Genomic DNA, 18278 nt, shown 5'->3' on the forward strand with positions numbered 1-18278 from the left:
TATCTAGTGTTACAATCCCATAAAACATGGATCCATTGGACGCTGAAGCATATGCACTATTATTGGGAGCTAGGTTAGCTATAGTGCTAGACTTATAAATGATAAACTTCTCACTAACAATGAGGTGGTAGCTACAACGGCTTGATAGAGGTCTCCTGTCATAACCCAAGACAATATTTGCGATTAGCCCTTGCTGAATTTGTAGAAATAACTCAAGAGATGCAACACTCGGTCTCGATCACTAAGATGAAGAGAGAGACAAATAAAGTCGCTGATAGCCACGATAAGCACGCTAGACAAGCAACCATTCTAGTATCTTGTGTTTACTCTTTTTTTGTGAGACCCAATTATAGATGTAGATGCTCATATACACAAAGCACGCTCGTCCTCTATAAACACACATGCATAGCACACCTTTACTCTCGTAAAGGACACTTGAAAAATCAATAGGATGTTGTGCCCCGAAATGAATATTCGTTACTTAGAGGTGTTTAGTTCCTCTTTTATCCAAAAAATTATAGATTTTGATCCATTATTTTGCATAATGGAACTAAATACTATGCAAAAATTTTGGAAAATTAATTGCCATTCTCCATTTTGGATTTTGCTCTCAAGAGGCAAAAAAAAAACAAAAAGAGTCTCCAAGGTTATAATGAGAACAATAAATTATGCATTTTGAATGAAACTAAATATAACTCTAAAAATTTTTATATTTATATTTTATCATTTCAAAATAATTTATAATTTATATTTTGTATTCCACAAGGAACTAAACGTACCCTTATAGAAAAAAAAACCGGCAGAAACTCTCACCCCCTGGTGAAAAGCATGCCAGAACCCCGGTAAAAACCCAAACCCAAGTCCCTTCTCTCCCTCCCTCCCCCAGTCCCCCAGCTGTCCTCACGGCCGAAACCCTCCCCTTCCACGATGGCCGGCCGCGGCGCCTCCCCCGCCGCGTCGGCCCCCGTCCAGGTGCGCTGCGCCGGCTGCCGCGGCGTGCTCGCCGTGGCTCCCGGCATGACCGAGTTCATCTGCCCCAAGTGCCGCATGGCGCAGCGGCTCCCGCCGGAGCTCATGCCGCCCTCCCCGCCCAAGGCCTCCCCGACTCCGCCGCCCTCAGGCCCAACTCCGCCGCCACCACCTCCACCTTTGCTGCCGCCGCAGCCTCCGCCGCCGCCTCAGCCTCAGCCCCAGCCAGTGCCGCACCCTCTGGCCCGCCGCTCTGCTCCTCCGCGGGCGCAGGGCGTGGACCCCACCAAGATCCAGCTCCCCTGCGCGCGCTGCAAGGCCGTCCTCAACGTGCCCCACGGCCTCGAGCGCTTCCGCTGCCCGCAGTGCGGCGTCGACCTAGCTGTCGACTTGTCCAAGCTCCGCCATTTCCTTGCCTCTGCTGGCCCAGGCTTTATCCCGCCCCCGCTCCCGCCGCCACCGCCCTCACTCCCACCACCACCAGTGCCAATGCCTCACCTGCCCTTCCTGCCGATGATGCCACGCCTTCCAGTGCCCATGCTGCCCATGTTCCATCCTCCTGAGCTACCTGAGGAGATCAATGAGGTATGGCTTTGCACAGTTGTGGCAATGACGGACATGAATTAAGGTCAAACTTCAAAATTGTGGTGTCAGTTGATTTGATCATGGGTCAAATAGCTTCTTTTTTAACCGAGCAATGACATATGACTAATTTGAGCGTTCGTCACATACATGTCTGAATGCCATTATTCTAGATATCTGGTAACATTTGGATCTTCAAATCGCCAAAATCCTTGCAAGCCCAATAGATTGTATGCCAGGGGAAAACACCTTAAGCACTTGAGCATTTCAGTTCATCAGAAGCTGAACTTACATGCAAGAAGGCATGTACTCCTTCTGCTTGTCCAATTATCTGTAGACGCAACAATTAGCTAAGCTAACCATTGATTTGGTTTATCATACTTTCATGGTGTTGGATGGGTCCCTTTGTGACCCTGACTTCTCTGTAAGATAAGAACTGAACTTTTTTGGTTGCACAAGAAAGCAGAGCACTGTCTATATTCAGTTCTAAAATATTGCTGTGTGATTTCCCACAGTATCATGTGGAACCCATCCACTAACTTCCTTTAGTCTTCAGAGGGATAACATGCACAAATTAATAGGTTAAGTCTTAATATTTTTTAATTAGCTTATTTGGTGGAAGAACCTAGCCTCAGTGCTAATCAGACAAGCAAAATATACTTGAGCACATTGGCAAACTATTTGAAGTCTTTTTTTCTGTCTGAAGTCATCTGGAACCCTGACTAGCAGTTTGATTGGCTATAGTAGCCATGTGTACAACACATACAGTTTGGCGTAGTAGTTAACTTATGCATGTGTTAAATACTAAATTCACTTTGCATTTTCTTATCTGTATTTAATTAAGTTTGGTTGTTGAATGGTGCATGTAAACACTGAACAGTCAATGGTCCCTATCATTTTTCAATTGTCATTGTCATTTAGAATCTCATGCATCAATGGCTTCTTGATATGCTACTAGCTTTATAACTATAATCGGTTTTAAGCAGGTTGCAGTTGATGTTGAGCGTGATGAAGATGAAAGTGGCACTTTTGGGGAAACTTTCATTGATTATGTAAGGGTTTATGTTTCATTTATTTTCATGAAAAGAAGGGAGAGCAGCTTTGTGCTTCCTAGGTCCCTTCCTGTTTTCACTTCTATTGTTGCTTTGAGAAATTTACATATTCCTATTTTATTCCCAGAGACCTCCCAAGCTATCTCTTGGTCTTCCTCATCCTGACCCTCTGGTAGAAACATCCTCCTTGTCAGCAGTGCAACCTCCTGAACCTACTTACAAGTTGAATATCATGAAAGAATTGGATGAAAGCAATGCATTATCTTCCTTACAGATTGAAACAATAGTGTATGCTTGTCAGGTCAGTTATCTCTTCATTGTTGGTCATCTCCTTTTTCATGAAGTTTTGTATGTACATGCATCTCATTCTCATCTAAGTTTACATTCTTGTATGGCAGAGGCATCTTCATCATCTTCCAACTGGAGCTAGAGCAGGTTTCTTCATCGGAGATGGAGCTGGTGTTGGTAAAGGACGTACCATTGCTGGATTGATCTGGGAAAATTGGCAGCTGGGAAGGCATAAAGCTTTGTAAGAACTTCTGCAAGAAAAGGAATTCTGTAACCACCTATCCATTTTTTTTTTCTGTACTTGCATTATTTATTGCCTGTTTGCATTTTTAATTAGTGATAAATTATTCAGGTGGATATCAATTGGTTCAGACCTGAAATATGATGCTCGCAGAGATCTGGATGATGTTGGTGCAAAATGTGTGGAAGGTGCGAATCTGGAAATGCACCAGTTTTTTTGAGTCATGAGCAAAATGAAATTGCAATTCATTCTAATTGAGGCCATCTCATGCAAAAAACTGGAATTGAGAGATATGATGCGCATTGTCATTGTTGAAAACTTGCATGAAAGCATATAGGCTGACATGTAATGTTACTTGTATCAAACATTATGGGAGTGCATATAAGAGAGAAGTATTATAAATCAAGATAAATATCAATGACACCCAACAGTATGGAAGCATTGTTATTTTCCATGTTTCAGGTGTCTTCTTGATGAGAAACAAGATTAACCATAATCGATAAATATTTCATCCGATCTGAAATATAAGATGATTTGGACCAATATGGTCTTCAATATGACACTTTGACTGGCAATATCTATAAAGTTATATTATCATAAATGGAAAGAGTTATATATTATGAAAGTGTTTTCATAACGAATAGCAATACTAATCTTATTTTGCCAATGTGCATAAAATTAGTCCAAGGTAAAAAGGAAACATTACTTATATTTCCTGTTGGAGGACCAAACCAATGGACTTATATTTCCTAATGGAGGAAGCACTTAATATAATTCATTGATCAAATGACCTGTCTGATGAAATGTAGAACTCAAATTTTAACCTCTATCTGGCAAATACATCAATTTTCCATTTCATGACTGTTGGTGATATTATGACTGACACCGTATGCTTTTTCTGCAGTGCACGCTTTAAATAAGCTTTCATATTCTAAGCTAGACTCTAAAACCATTGGGATCACAGATGGAGTTGTTTTTGTAACTTATAGCAGCTTGATAGCATCCTCTGAGAACCGTTCCCGTTTGCAGCAGTTGGTACAGTGGTGCGGATCTGAGTTCGATGGTCTTCTGGTGTTTGATGAGGTAAACAAGACTCAGGCTTGAATTGCTGAGTCACCTACAAAAGGAATAAGATCCAATTGATTGAATTTGGCATCTCCTAGAAAACATCCATTTATTTATGCAAACATGTTGACATTATTTAATGTACTGAAATGATCTCTCTTGCAGTGTCACAAGGCCAAAAATCTGATTCCTGAGGCAGGGAGCCAGCCCACCCGCACTGGTAAAGCTGTTCTTGAGATTCAGGTGCATGTAGATTCATGCTTGGTGATGTTTCCTTGTTCTGTTCTTGTTATCAACATAGAACATGTTCTGCTGCTATGGCGTTACGTGTCCAATTTCTTGAACACGAGCTGTGTGGCTTTAAAAGCAAACATTTTGTATATAAATTACTGCCTCCTAAAATATATGTTTAAAACTATATGTCCAAATTGTCCTGCCATTGGAGCATAAACCTTGTAAAAATTCATGCAAGGCAGGTTATTTGGATGAAGGATTTTTGCCACCATAGCTTACTATGGTAGTTGCTGTGAATTTTGTAATTTCATTAAACAATATTAATGGTCATGTCATTACACCCCTTTCTTTGGAACAAAGATCCTTTACTTTCTAGGGGTGGTCGTATTAATTCTCAGTTTGACTTTTTTTTGTGACAATTTACTTTTCCGATGAGGTGTTGATACACTAATGGTACAAAACATTACAGGATATGTTACCTCAGGCACGTGTTGTTTATTGTTCAGCGACTGGTGCATCTGAGCCTCGAAATTTAGGTTATATGGTTCGGCTTGGTCTATGGGGAGACGGAACATCGTTTGAGAATTTCCACCAATTTCTAGGTTAACGTTAATTCCTCCTTTTTTCTTTGTGCATATTTCTTTTCCTTTGGCCTTGTCTGAATTCACAAACAAATGATTATTTGATCCATTCATCCTAACAGCAATTACAATACTTGTTCCCATCTCTCAGTGGTGAGGCTTCTACAATAGTTACACGCACCAAGTATATCTAAGGCTGTTGTAGTAGTTTACTTGTAGTTGTCCATACTCCATATGAAAAGGAAGATTTGTAGTTCTTGTACATTTTGTTGTGCAATAGAAGGCTTGGAAGCAATCAGATAGAGAATCTAGTATTATCAGATGTCTTTGGTGTTAATTAGCATTTAAACATGGATTCTTCCCAAAGTAAATGGAAATGAACTGGTGCTTTAACTGCACTTTTCTTTACTTGAATGAATGGACAGCGCTATCTACTTTTGTTGTTCATTAGATTGTTCCACAAAAGCTAGATTATCACGTATTAGTGTAAGGCAAATATCCCTTTGTCTTGGAAATAATGGACCTCTCAGTTTTAAGCGCATATATTCACAAATCACAGTTGTTAGCATTGTATCCTGTACTAGTACTACTATGCTCCATTAGATTTTATCAGAAATTTAACCTGTGAATTTCAAATAAATAATAATGATGTGCTCATGCTTTGTGGGATAAATTTTCAGGTGCTCTTGAGAAAGGAGGTGTGGGTGCTCTTGAACTAGTTGCTATGGACATGAAAGCCAGGTTAGTATTTGTGGAACTGCTGAATTACCAAATTCTGCCCAATATGCGCACAACTGCACACTAATTGATATAGACAGCACATATGCTCTGATGACATATATCTAATGTTCTGTGTATACTGCATACATAGGCCACAGTGTTGCCAAATTCCAAATTAAGTGCTTTTGTGTGTCAATGTTCATAATACTGCTTTGTAAATCTTTCCCAGGGGAATGTATGTTTGCCGTACTCTAAGTTATAAGGGTGCTAACTTTGATGTTCTGGAATCACTTCTGGAGGAAAGAATGATGGTAAATTGATATACTGCCTCTTCCTTTAATTTTGGTGATAAGATTGCTTCTCTTTGAAACATTTTGTTAGTATGATTGCTCATCGATGTAAAGTAGTATTCTTTTAAATTTAACTTTGTCTAGTACTTTTCTTAACCTGTAGTTCCAATCTCATGTTGCAGAATATGTATAGAAAGGCAGCTGCACTTTGGGTTGAACTGCGTGTTGAACTCCTATCAGCCATTGAATATTATGCAGAAGATAAAGTCAATTCAGCTCAAATATGGCGGCTATACTGGGCCAGTCATCAGGTGGTTCCTTTTCATTTTATGCAACTGAAAACATACTGGTCAATAAGGAAGTTCATAGTTTCTCTAAAAGTGTTTTTTCCTCAAACATGTATGAGAACTGCAAGTATTGCATTATGAAGAGGAAATAGTTTGTTACATGGAAGAACACATGTTTTTGGTAGTTACATTCTCGTTCATCTACAAATTGAATAACAACCCGAAAGGTATATAACTCTTTGATGTTCTCAACTCAGATATGGGATCAGAGAGAATTATGATGCATTATTCTTAATATATAATGATACACAGCTCTCCTGCATGTTCAAGAAAAAGAACTCTGATGCATTGGCTGTGAAGTCTGGCAGATCATGTGCTTCATATTCTCTTAACTCTACCATATGTTGTTAACAATTTAATAACAGTACATTATGTTTATTATTTTTTTTGCAGCGTTTCTTTAGGCATATGTGTATGTCTGCAAAGGTACCTGCTGTTGTGAGGTTGGCAAAAGAAGCCTTAGCAGAAGAAAAATGTGTGGTGATTGGTCTCCAGAGCACTGGAGAAGCTCGAACTGAGGAAGCTGTTGCTAAATATGTGCGCTTGTCATCTAAGACTACTAATTATTTTCTTCCCATTTTATGAATTTCTATGGCTAGGCAGGTGATGTTACAAAATTTTGTTTCTTAATTCAAATGTATGTTGCAGGGCATTGAATTGGAAGATTTCGTTTCTGGTCCTAGAGAGCTTCTTCTTAAGCTGGTAGAAGATAATTATCCTTTGCCTCCAAAGCCTGATTGTTTTGAGCAAGGTTTGCATTGGCACAAACTTTAAAGATATAGTCATGTAACATGACACTGATGCTCCAGCTTAAATCTGTAGTTTTTTTTTCTCGAACAACGCAGGGGAGCTGCATGTCATTTCATTAAGAGAATAAAAACAAAGGAGAGGCAGAGCACCACAACAAACACTCTTCAGAAACTTAAATATGTAGTTTTGTGATAAGTTTGCCAAAGTATCTGTAGTTTTACAAAATTTACTCTCCCTTTTTTATTTCTTCCAAAATAAGCTAAATTTATACATAAAAAATGATTGATGTTTTGTTATTAGTAATTACTTAATTGTTTTCTGTGTGTTTACATGTTGGTTTTGTGCTCAAACCATGGTGCGTTTCATGTTTGTTAGTTTGTACCCAGATAATGTATTTTATATTGCACTAGATAAATGACTAATGAACTTTGGCTTTTGGTTGCTGCAGAAGAGGCTGGCTGTTTTTATCTAGTAATTGCCATGCCATCTTCCGTTGTGCTGATATAAGATCACGCACCTTACCTCTACATCACAATTAACTGTTGCAGCACATTATATTTATCATCTCTTAGTCCAGTGCATATTATATACAATAAGTCAATAACCCCACCAATTGTTACATTATGCTTTGTAATCTACTACTTTCCCACTGTTGGATCAGTACTATAGCGTTCCATACATAGCTCTCCCCCACTATCACAGACATTCTTTTTGGAAAAAAAATCAGGACTTGTGGTTTCTAATCTAAACTTCAATGTCTCAGATGTTGTCAACTGCTGTAACTTTCACAAAAAAAAAAAATCCTGTTTGAAAATTAACCATCTGTATTGCAGAAAATAAGTTTTGGCACTCCGTTGACTTGATTTAGAAGAGAAGATTTGTAGTCTATGCAGTCCTGCTTGCTTGCTTCTTTATTTACCTATGCTGTTGCAGGTGAAGAAAAAGTCCAGGAGTTTCAGCACAAGCGGCATGGATCTGATATGTCCTTGAAAGGGCGAGTTAGTAAACTTGGAAAAAAGGAAGATGTGAATGCAGATGGAGGTGATGAGTATCCTGCACGTAAGTTCTCTGACAAAGTTGTTGACAGTGATTGCTAAATATGGTACTGCAATGGCAAAAGTAGTTCTATTTTTTATATAGTTACCACTTGGAAGCATCTTTGTAGGAGAGCAAAGTATTTGTGAAGCTGATAAATATTCCTTTGTCCTCCTATGTTCCATAGAGTAGCACTGTAGCACAACCACAAACCTGCCATTAGTGGGTGTTCTTAATCACTTCAAAAATTTTCATACTATAGTGTAAATTACATAGGACGGGATCCATTGTTCAGTTACCGAGGTAGCTTATTCTCTCATCTCAAGGAGTGGTCATTGGCAAATTCTCTTTCCTCTCCCTGATAATCATATTATTTGTTGCATTGGGATATGCCTGTTGGTAAGAAATTAAAACCAATGGAACCTGGTTAGCTCATTACATATAATTGCATCTATTTACATAGTCTGGACGTGCTTTATTACTTACATTTACTCCATTTATTTTTACATGAACAGAACGTATTAGGATCTGAAAAGCTCAATTTCATAAATGTCGACTAATGGCTAGTCAGATTGTGTGTACGCTTAGTGAATGAAAGTTATATTAATAGATTCAGATCAGAAATCATTTAATACTACATTGATTTGTAGCAATTGCTGATATATTGTAAAAGAAATTGATGGTCAAATTACACAATTTAAAGTCTTGTCCAAATCCTTAGACACGTTATAAAAGGAAAAAAAATATAAATGTGCACATAATTGCGATGAAATGTCATGGAAATAGCAAAGCATCCAAATATTTTCATAGGCCTCTGTACTTCTGTGTTCTGTAGTGTGAAAGTAATATCTTCTGATAATACTGTGCTGTTGGAAAGTTGAAACAGTTGATTGCTGTTGCATGGACAGCTTGAATAATAGTTATGATCTCTTTCTTAATATTTTCTCGATTTACTTATTTATCTATTCTATAAATGTCACAGCAGAGTCAGATCATGAATCAACAGAATCTGATGAGGACTTCTATATGTGTCAGATTTGCAACACTGAGGAGGTGACCTTTTATGTTTCAAAAGGCACTGCAAATTTTAGCCTACTTGTGATGTACCATGGTGATCTTTTTATTATCACACCAGAAATTAAAAACTGTTTTAGGAAAAAAAAAATTATCCCTGCACATGTCAGTATCAGTTTACTGGCAATCTCCAGATCTAACTGAACTTTTAAATGTTAGCCAGACACCAATTGTTCAAATTGGCGCTACCGGACAACTGTTCAATATAGCCCAGAAATTTATTAAATACAAACCACTAACTGCTTCAGGTCTTGGTGCACTGTACAAAAAGGCAGCATTGCTTTGTAATAGCATACAACACTGAGCTCTTGGAATTTGATGACTACATCTGCTTATTTTGTTTAGTTTGTCTAACCCTTTAATTTGCATGTCATTTCAGGACAAAAGCTTGTTGCTTTATTGCTCTATTTGTGCTTCACGGGTTCACCCTGGTTGCCTCACTCCACCTTGGACTGAAATTGTGACTGATGATTGGTCATGTTATGGTTGCAAGGAGAAAGTAGAAAGCTACTTGAAAGAAAGAGATGCTTACTTGACTGAACTCTCAAAGAGGTGTCTGTTATGTGAATCGATAAGCATCCGCTAATTTGACATGCTCATATGACCCATTTCATGAACTTGCTGAAAATTGTTGTCAGGTATGATGCTGCATTGGACAGGAAGTCAAAGATTCTCGACATAATCCGCTCCTTGGATTTACCTAGTAATCCTTTAGATGATATCATCGATCAGGTAATCAAACTTTCAAGTTGAAAATGTTGAACTACCCTCAAGAATTTTGCATTGAATGTTGACCAACAGTTGGTATTCATAACCTCACACTAGAGGATGACGTGAACCCAAATCTCTTAAGACATGGAAAAATAGAATGGGCTATTAATCGCAGAACTCTTATGTAGATTAGACTTTAGAGGAACATATGAGTAAATATAAATATTTTAGGTATTTTGGAGGGATCAGTGACTTCTGATGTGTGATCTAAGATATCCAAATTCGATCCAGCTAATCCTATTTGTGAACTGGAAATATAGAATAAGCTATTAATAGTAGAACTGCATATGTAGCTTAATGGAATATAACTAAACCTTCATGTGCACAGGAATTGCACCCCTCTAACGGCCTCTAGCTACTGTTTAGCACTGTTCGGCTATGTTTAGTAATGGAGTTAAATTGAATTCTTCAATAAGTAATGAAGAGGCTAACGGCGCATTCATGTGGCCTCTCATGCATTCAAAAACGATCATGTCGGTGTGCTTGCCTCGATCTCTCCGTCGCCCCTTGGTCCATGGACCCGTTCCTATGTCACCCTTGTATGGGTAAATGTTTAGGAAGACGCCAATGGCTTTTAATTCATGGATAAGGCATCCAGGGTCGATCCTGCCCTATTTTTTTTACATCATTAGCCCATCATATGCTTTGAATCAGCAGAGTGAAATGTTTGTCTAAAAAATTTAGCTGATTATTTGGTCATCAACAATACCTCCGGACATTTCATTTGTTCTTGTATTTTGTAGCTTGGTGGTCCTGACAATGTTGCAGAAATAACTGGACGACGTGGTATGCTAATAAGAGCATCAGATGGAAAAGGTGTTATTTACCAGGCGCGAAACACGTGAGTGAGCTTTCATGTAATGTTATCTTCTTTGATTCAGTAATTCTAATTCAAATATATGCCCTTTCTAGGAAAGAAGTTGCATTGGACATGATCAATATGCATGAAAAGGAGCAGTTCATGGATGGAGAAAAGAATGTTGCCATAATATCAGAAGCAGGATCAGCTGGTGTTTCTCTACATGCTGATCGAAGGGCAAAAAATCAGGTCTGTTTTCCTCCTCATCCACAGTTTGATGGTTGTCTGTAGGAATGTGCCTTATCCTGCTTAACTGCACTGCACATACCAGAGGAGAAGAGTGCACATAACACTAGAGCTTCCTTGGAGTGCAGACCGTGCAATTCAGCAGTTTGGGAGAACTCATCGTTCTAATCAAACTTCTGCACCTGAATATAGGTATTATGTGAACACAATTTTTTCAATTTGATCATCTATACTATTTGTTATTTTACTTGTAGATATGTGAGTGCGTGAGTTTGTGGTAGTGTGTAGGTTCCCTTGATGGATTATTTTACGCTTTGTCCTTCTTAATATAAAGATACACAACTATCCTGAATATTTGATTAAAAAATGCAGTTTTTGTTTGTTCATGGTGTTGGAATATAAGTGAATTGCCCACCTCTCCCCATCAGCTTAAGCTTTTGGGTTGAACTGGTTGGTGCATGCAACTCAATACATGGAAGTATTCTGATTCTCATATAGCACAAGAACACTTATTATCTTATGCTCAGTGGTAGAAGGGAAATGACCTTCTTTTAAGTTACTTATATCTGAAATTCTGAATCACTAATTTATAATTCTTCAAACACCAATCCAGGCTTCTTTTCACAAACCTTGGTGGTGAAAAGCGATTTGCATCAATTGTGGCAAAGAGGCTGGAGTCTCTTGGAGCCTTAACGCAAGGAGATCGAAGGTTCTTTCTCATGTTTACTGATGTCAGTCAACTCTGTTCTGTGATAAGTGTAACCTTGAACGTCTTTAGTTTACATTGTGTGATCCAACTTTTGTAGAGCTGGACCATCACTTAGCGCCTTTAACTATGACAGTAATTATGGAAAGAAAGCCCTGACAATGATGTACAGAGGAATAATGGAACAGGTTAGTAGTTAATATTTTATTTTCACTTTGGAAGGAAGGCAGGGTCATTTCAAAATATATGCATTGTTCTAAAGCATTTTATTTCAAGGTTACCAGGATGCCTTTCCTGTTGTGCCTTTTGGATGCTCTGAGAATCAAGCTACCCTTGAAGAGTTCATCACTAAAGCAAAAGCTGCTTTAGTGTCGGTTGGAATTATTAGGGATCCTATAATGTGTAAGTTTGTTTCACAAACTTATTTGTATTGTCTCAGAATTAGAAATATGAACTTTAGAAAGTTCTGTTTTGATTGTTTTGCTTCTAAATATCGTGTTTTACCATTCACAAGTTAAAACTAGTGACACATTTTATCATTCTTGTCCAATTTATCATATATGTAAGTGCCACTTTTGAACTTAATATGTTTCAGTTATTCCATTCTTCTGTTTGTAGTAAAACCTGTTCTTATCGTAGACAAACAAAAACATCACATGGGTACAATTCTCGAAGCTATATGCTGCTTAGCCACAAACTTTATGTTTTCGGCCAATTTATCATATAAACTTCACCTCTGAGTTCATAATCATGGGTGCACAAACTTCATGTTTTTGACCAATGTCTCATTTCTAATTGTTTCAAACATTAGTTTGGCTGTAGTCTGAGTTCATAATCATGTGTGCACTTGTTGATTTTTTTGGCTGCTTAAGTGGAGTTTTTATATACTAATGATTCTTGAGTGGCACTACTATTAAAGCCTTTGACCAAGTTTGGGGGTTTTCTTGACCTGTGTGAGAAGGTCTTCTTAATGCAATGCTCGGGAGCTGTCTTACCCCCCTGCAAGTCGATTTTTTTTAACATCTAGAATATGAAATTAGTTTTTGTCAATTTCTCCATGAAATATGTATTGATTGAGCATTTATTTAAACTTGTAAATCTTCGTATATTTTTGTCAGCTTCATCAAAGTTAGAGAAGTTTGACTTAGGCCTTGTTTAGATGTGAAAATTTTTTAGATTTCGCTACTGTAGCACTTTCGTTTGTTTGTGGTAAATATTGTCCAATCATAGACTAACTAGGGTCAAAAGATTCGTCTCGCGATTTACAGTCAAACTGTGTAATTAGTTTTTGTTTTCGTCTATATTTAATGCTTCATGCATGTGCCGCAAGATTTGATGTGACAGGGAATCTTGAAAACTTTTTGGTTTTCGGGGTGAACTAAACAAGGCCTTAGGGCATAAGCCAAAATGAGCTATAATTTGGAATGGAGGGAGTACCATGCAGTACTTGAGAGAAATGTTCTGCCATTTTTGCATCAAATCTATACTATTTAGTTTCAAAGTTGGAGCTTGTGATTGGCAACTGTCGTTGCAGGCAATGGAAAAAATGGTGGAAAGCTTACTGGTAGGATTCTTGATTCTGATATGCATGATGTTGCCCGTTTCCTTAATCGTATTCTGGGATTGTTTCCAGACATCCAGAATAGGCAAGTTTTTTCTGAACACAAGTTTCTTCCATTACATTTGCACCTGGTCAGGCAGCTCACGGACATACTTAATATGACAGATTATTTGATCTTTTCACAAGCATACTTGATATAGTGATTCAGAATGCACGAATTGAAGGGCAACTTGACTCTGGTATTGTTGATATCAAAGCTAAAAGTGTTGAAATGAAAGAATCACCAAAGGTAGTGTTTCTTTCAGACAAAAGTTCGCTGTAGTAGCTCTACTTCTTATAGCTATAACTGAATTTTGTTTGTGCAGACTGTTCATGTTGATACTGTGTCTGGTGCTAGTACAGTATTATATACTTTTACAGTTGACCGTGGAGTTTCTTGGGAGGTAGGTTCCGTATTGAAGCCACTATCTTTTTTTCTGTTTTTCTTAAGAACTTGTGGGACATGAAATGTATCTATACTAGGAGCATACCCGCCCGTTGCTGCAGGAATTGCCAATAAATTTTGGTGGGTACTGGATAGTATTGTATGCTGACATGGACAAATAAATGCATAGGTGACATAATTACATGTGCTAGTGGGCTGCTGATGTAGATGGCTTGCATGTTGAGATAGGATTGTAGTGGGGTTTAGGACTATGAGATATTAGATATAGATATATGTATAGGTATAGATATAGATTTCAGTTTGGTTCTGCATTACTTTTAAGACTGCACCTCTTGACAAGTGCATTGTTTTCTATGTTTTCAATTGCAAATGTTCAGTTAGCAAATACAATACTTGAAGAAAGGTTGAAAGATAAAGCAGGTTCTTCTAGTGATGGATTCTATGAGTCCAGAAAAGAATGGATGGGGAGAAGACACTTTCTGCTAGCTTTTGAAGGGTAAGATGTGATTGATGAGCATGCTTTATTTATATTTTTGTTATTTTGTATAAGATGTCTCAGGATTGTAAATTTCTTTATTAGAACATGGGTAAGAAAGAACCTTGTTGAGAAACTTCCGTAACTAATAGAAGATGGTGCAATTATTGTGGCATCTGATGACAAATGAAACATTTCAGCAAGAGATCCCTACTGTGATGGGAATCCTGACACATGTGATATATTTTTGTATACTATTGGGTAGTTTAGCGCATTGTCAACTTGTAGTATTTAATGAATTCTACAGCGTATTCAAAGAATCTTAAATATATAAGAAAAAGGTCCCTATTACTGTCATGAAATATGGAATAAGGCCCCATTTGGATCCTTGGAATTGAATTCATTGTAATAAATTATAGTTGTGGAAGAAGAAAGAAGAAAAAAGAAAGTCTACAACTTAAGTTGGAGAAGAAAGAAGAAAGAATCCATTTTCCATATCCCACCTTATGAATTTGAGATAGGCTTATATGTGAACTTTGGAAAGTTGTGGAATCTCAAATTCCAAGCCAAATAGCCTAATTTCTTAAGTAGATACCAATTCCTCCAAGATAAAGGGATCCAAACGGGCCCTAACGATGTTTGGAGTCAGATATATGGATATTGAAGTATTTGTTGTAATAAAAGATGCTCTGGTATGCGTCTATCATGACTACAAAGTTTGTTTGGCTGCCAAAAAATATAATGCCACATTGTAATTGCAATTATGCTTTTCTCGACCTGAATCCTTGTTGCATTTGTTCTCACTTTTGCTGTACCAGTTCAGCTGAAGGATTGTACAGAGTAATTCGTCCGGCTGTCGGGGAGGCTTCAAGGTACTTGCTTCATCATTTTCCGAATAATTTTCTTTTGTATTACTGCTTTCAGAATACTTCAAATATTGACAGAGTTGATTTCTTCTATTCATCTTGAGTACTCCAACCGTACATAAATAAATGTATGACAGTTTGGACATCGTCAGTCTTCAGTGTGCAACTTTGACCATAATTTTTTATATGAACATGAGAATAAAAACATGTAAACTACTATATTATGAAAGTATTTTTCATTCTTTTCCCTTATAACCAAACCTAAATTCTAAATTGGTCAAAGTTTGAGTAGTTTGACTGCATGCATTCTGGGGTATGTCACAAATGGAGGCAGTAAAGCATAGGTGTTACTTGTGGGCTCTTATATCATGGTGCTTTGTTTACATTTTCATACATAACATGTTGTCTCTGTCTTATTTTAAGGGAAATGCCTTTGGTTGAGCTTAAAAGCAAGTACAGAAAGGTCTCATCTGTTGACAAAATTAGTAAAGGCTGGCAAGAAGAGTATGACTCTTCATCCAAGCAGGTAGTGCTCTAGTTAGAGAACTTCATCCAACCTTCACTGTGATGTTTGTCAAACTACCTGTAAACTTATGTGAAGCTTGGTCACTTATTTTTTAAGCTTGCAGTGATCTGTTATTGCCAATGAGCGTACAAATTAGAAAAGAAATAAAAGTAGGTTTTTACCATTAGCACAAAGGGATGATAAAATAATGCTTGGCATAATGTCTTTGACTTTAGTTGCTTTTAGCTGTTTCTTTTTTACAAAGTTGCTTTTAGTTATTGTTTTGTCTCTACCCCAACTTGCTTGGGACAATAAGTCATTGTTCCAGTTCAATGTTGTTTACTATCAACCATATAAAGGAGACCATCCAAAGGGTTCTATTATTTTAGCTCTTATTTTGATTCAACAAGTTATAGTTCGAGCATCTGAAAACTAGTGTAGTTCCAGGATTAATCCTCACTTTACATGCTGCTTTTACCTGAATCTAACTGCTCGTTTTTTAGGAAGACTTGATTGGCTATATTGTCTGCACTTTAACCAACTTGGGTTAGTTTCATCCCTTAATCTGATGTCTTTTGACTTACAGTGTATGCATGGGCCAAAATGCAAACTTGGAAGCAATTGCACGGTAGGCAGACGGTTGCAGGAGATTAATGTATTGGGTGGTCTAATACTTCCTGTATGGGGTGCAGTAGCAAAGGCACTAGCTAAGCAGGTTTGTTTTTTCATATAAAAACGATGTTTTCTCTTATTTGAAGCACCTGCCGCAATTTTCAGTACATTACATGAATATTTATTTTAGTTAGCATGGTAAAATTTAATAATAGAATAGGGTTGTACATGTACTAGAGCCATGGAGGGTATTTAATCTATGCTTCTCTAATTGGCAGTTTTTTTTGCTTACATAAATTAGGTGCGACTGATTCACAAGAGAATACGTGTTGTTCGCTTGGAGACGACAACTGACAACAAACGGTTTGTTGGGCTTATTATTCCAAATTCTGCAGTGGAGTCGGTACTCGAAGGTCAGTTGTAGTGTTACACTTTCCAAGAAGAATTCCCATCTGCTAGCACTTTTAATGATCTATATAGTCCAAGAAACCGTTGTTGATTTTGCATGCATGGCTGGAAAAACAATGTCAGCTAACTATAGATGCTATTAGCTGTTGCTCCCTCCAGTCACAAATTAGTGTCATTGGATGAAAAACAGAGTGAATAACCAGTTCTCTTTAGTCTTGAGCCTCCACATCTGGACAGTGACCTAACCCTAGCGCCACGACCCCTCTCATCCCTCCACTCCACCTCACCTCCACTGGAAGCCTGAGTGGGTTCGAGGAAGGTGGCAGTTGGGCCTCATTCACTGGATGGAATGGAGCACAGCAGGCAAGGCCTTTGTGGATGTTGCCTGCACAGGTGACATTGGTGGTCTAACACCGCACCAGGCGTTTGCATGTTTGAAAACACCGAAAGTATATTTACTTTTCATTTTTCTTAAGTTATGATGAAATCCAGCTTCCTTTTTGGGTTGAGCTCTAGTTTCACATGTTTGCAATTTTATACAGCATAATACCTTTTCCTTTTTGACATGTTTGCAGAATTTTATACGGCCCCTCATGTTGCTTACCATGTGTTGTTGCACGCATTTTTGTTGAACCATGGCAGGTCTGCAGTGGGTCCAAGATATTGATGATTGATTTGGCAAGAAGCTGCTGCTGCTACTCTGGCACTCCTTGCGTTGCTGTGGACCAAATCTGTGACGCCGAGGAAAACCTGTGTGTCTGGTGTGATTGTACGCGGTCAGCAGTGATTCAAGAAAAGTATACGGCAGCGCATGGCCATCTTTTTGTGTTATTATATATGTATATGTAGTTAGTTATTAATATAAGTTTATTAGTAGATCTGGGTCCGTTGTAAGTTAGCCTGTTGTTGGGGCCCATGGCCCATTTGTCAGCTAAATCGGAGGGCCAGATGCAAACTGTACTGTAACGTGGTGGACTGGTGGTGGTTGTGGTTCTTGTGTGTAGCTATCATGCTTGACATTCTTGAGGGCCGAGGCTGCCTGTACTGGATTGACCCACACTTTGATGAGCAACAGGAGTTGGAGGCAGATTGCTGCCCAGATACTTGTTGATTCGCAAATGCGGAGTCTTCGACCTAGCAAGCTGTGGGCACAGTCTGACGCCCTTGCAGCCCCCCTTTTTTAATAGTGTGCCGTGTCTTTTTAAGAGCAATCTTTGACTAAGGCCCCGTTTAGTTTCCACCCATAACTTTTGCCCCGGTCACATCAAATAACTATATAGTTTGTATGTATTTTGTGAGATGAATCTTTTAAACTTAATTAGTTTATATAATTGGGCATTAACTGCTATAGTTACAAATGTGCTATAGCACACCATGGTTGCCGTTTTGTCGCCTGGTGCTGCAAGGAACTGCATCAGAGATATATCTTTTTTTCTCGAACACGCAGGAGAGCTGCGTATCAATATATTAAGAAGGAGAAAAAGGGTGGATCATCCAAATACAAAAACAGTTTTTTGGGGGTTGGGCAGGGGGCCTGAACCCACACAACCAACAAGACAAAACCCACTAATATACCTACTGAAAAAATAAACACACGCCTAGACCCGAACTACACAAAGCCATCAACTCGGTTGCAAGGCGAGGAGATGTGAAATC

At 38.3% G+C, this 18278-nt stretch overlaps 1 protein-coding gene across 3 annotated transcripts; it reads left to right on the top strand.

The window, feature by feature from the left end:
• On the top strand, positions 873 to 17864 carry LOC8072159 (protein FORGETTER 1). 3 transcript variants are annotated; one of them, XM_021464860.1, is made up of 32 exons: positions 873 to 1554; positions 2538 to 2603; positions 2731 to 2904; positions 3002 to 3132; positions 3244 to 3320; positions 4037 to 4215; positions 4363 to 4440; positions 4901 to 5033; positions 5693 to 5753; positions 5962 to 6043; positions 6205 to 6333; positions 6763 to 6906; positions 7018 to 7120; positions 8053 to 8178; positions 9137 to 9207; positions 9608 to 9780; positions 9867 to 9960; positions 10743 to 10840; positions 10912 to 11047; positions 11130 to 11236; positions 11658 to 11753; positions 11851 to 11938; positions 12035 to 12152; positions 13285 to 13396; positions 13477 to 13600; positions 13677 to 13754; positions 14134 to 14252; positions 15050 to 15103; positions 15521 to 15623; positions 16189 to 16317; positions 16516 to 16627; positions 17265 to 17864. In XM_021464860.1, the coding sequence occupies exons 1-32, from the start codon at positions 928 to 930 to the stop codon at positions 17294 to 17296; spliced, it is 3954 nt and encodes a 1317-aa protein (XP_021320535.1). In that variant the 5' UTR covers positions 873 to 927; the 3' UTR covers positions 17297 to 17864. The 3 variants fall into 3 exon arrangements, with proteins under 3 accessions (XP_021320535.1, XP_021320536.1, XP_002444040.2); XM_021464861.1 differs by having other exon boundaries at positions 9140 to 9207; XM_002443995.2 differs by lacking the exons at positions 16189 to 16317; positions 16516 to 16627; positions 17265 to 17864 and having other exon boundaries at positions 15055 to 15103; positions 15521 to 15613.

The sequence above is a fragment of the Sorghum bicolor genome, chromosome 7, assembly GCF_000003195.3.
Source record: "Sorghum bicolor cultivar BTx623 chromosome 7, Sorghum_bicolor_NCBIv3, whole genome shotgun sequence".
Classification (NCBI taxonomy): Eukaryota; Viridiplantae; Streptophyta; class Magnoliopsida; order Poales; family Poaceae; genus Sorghum; species Sorghum bicolor.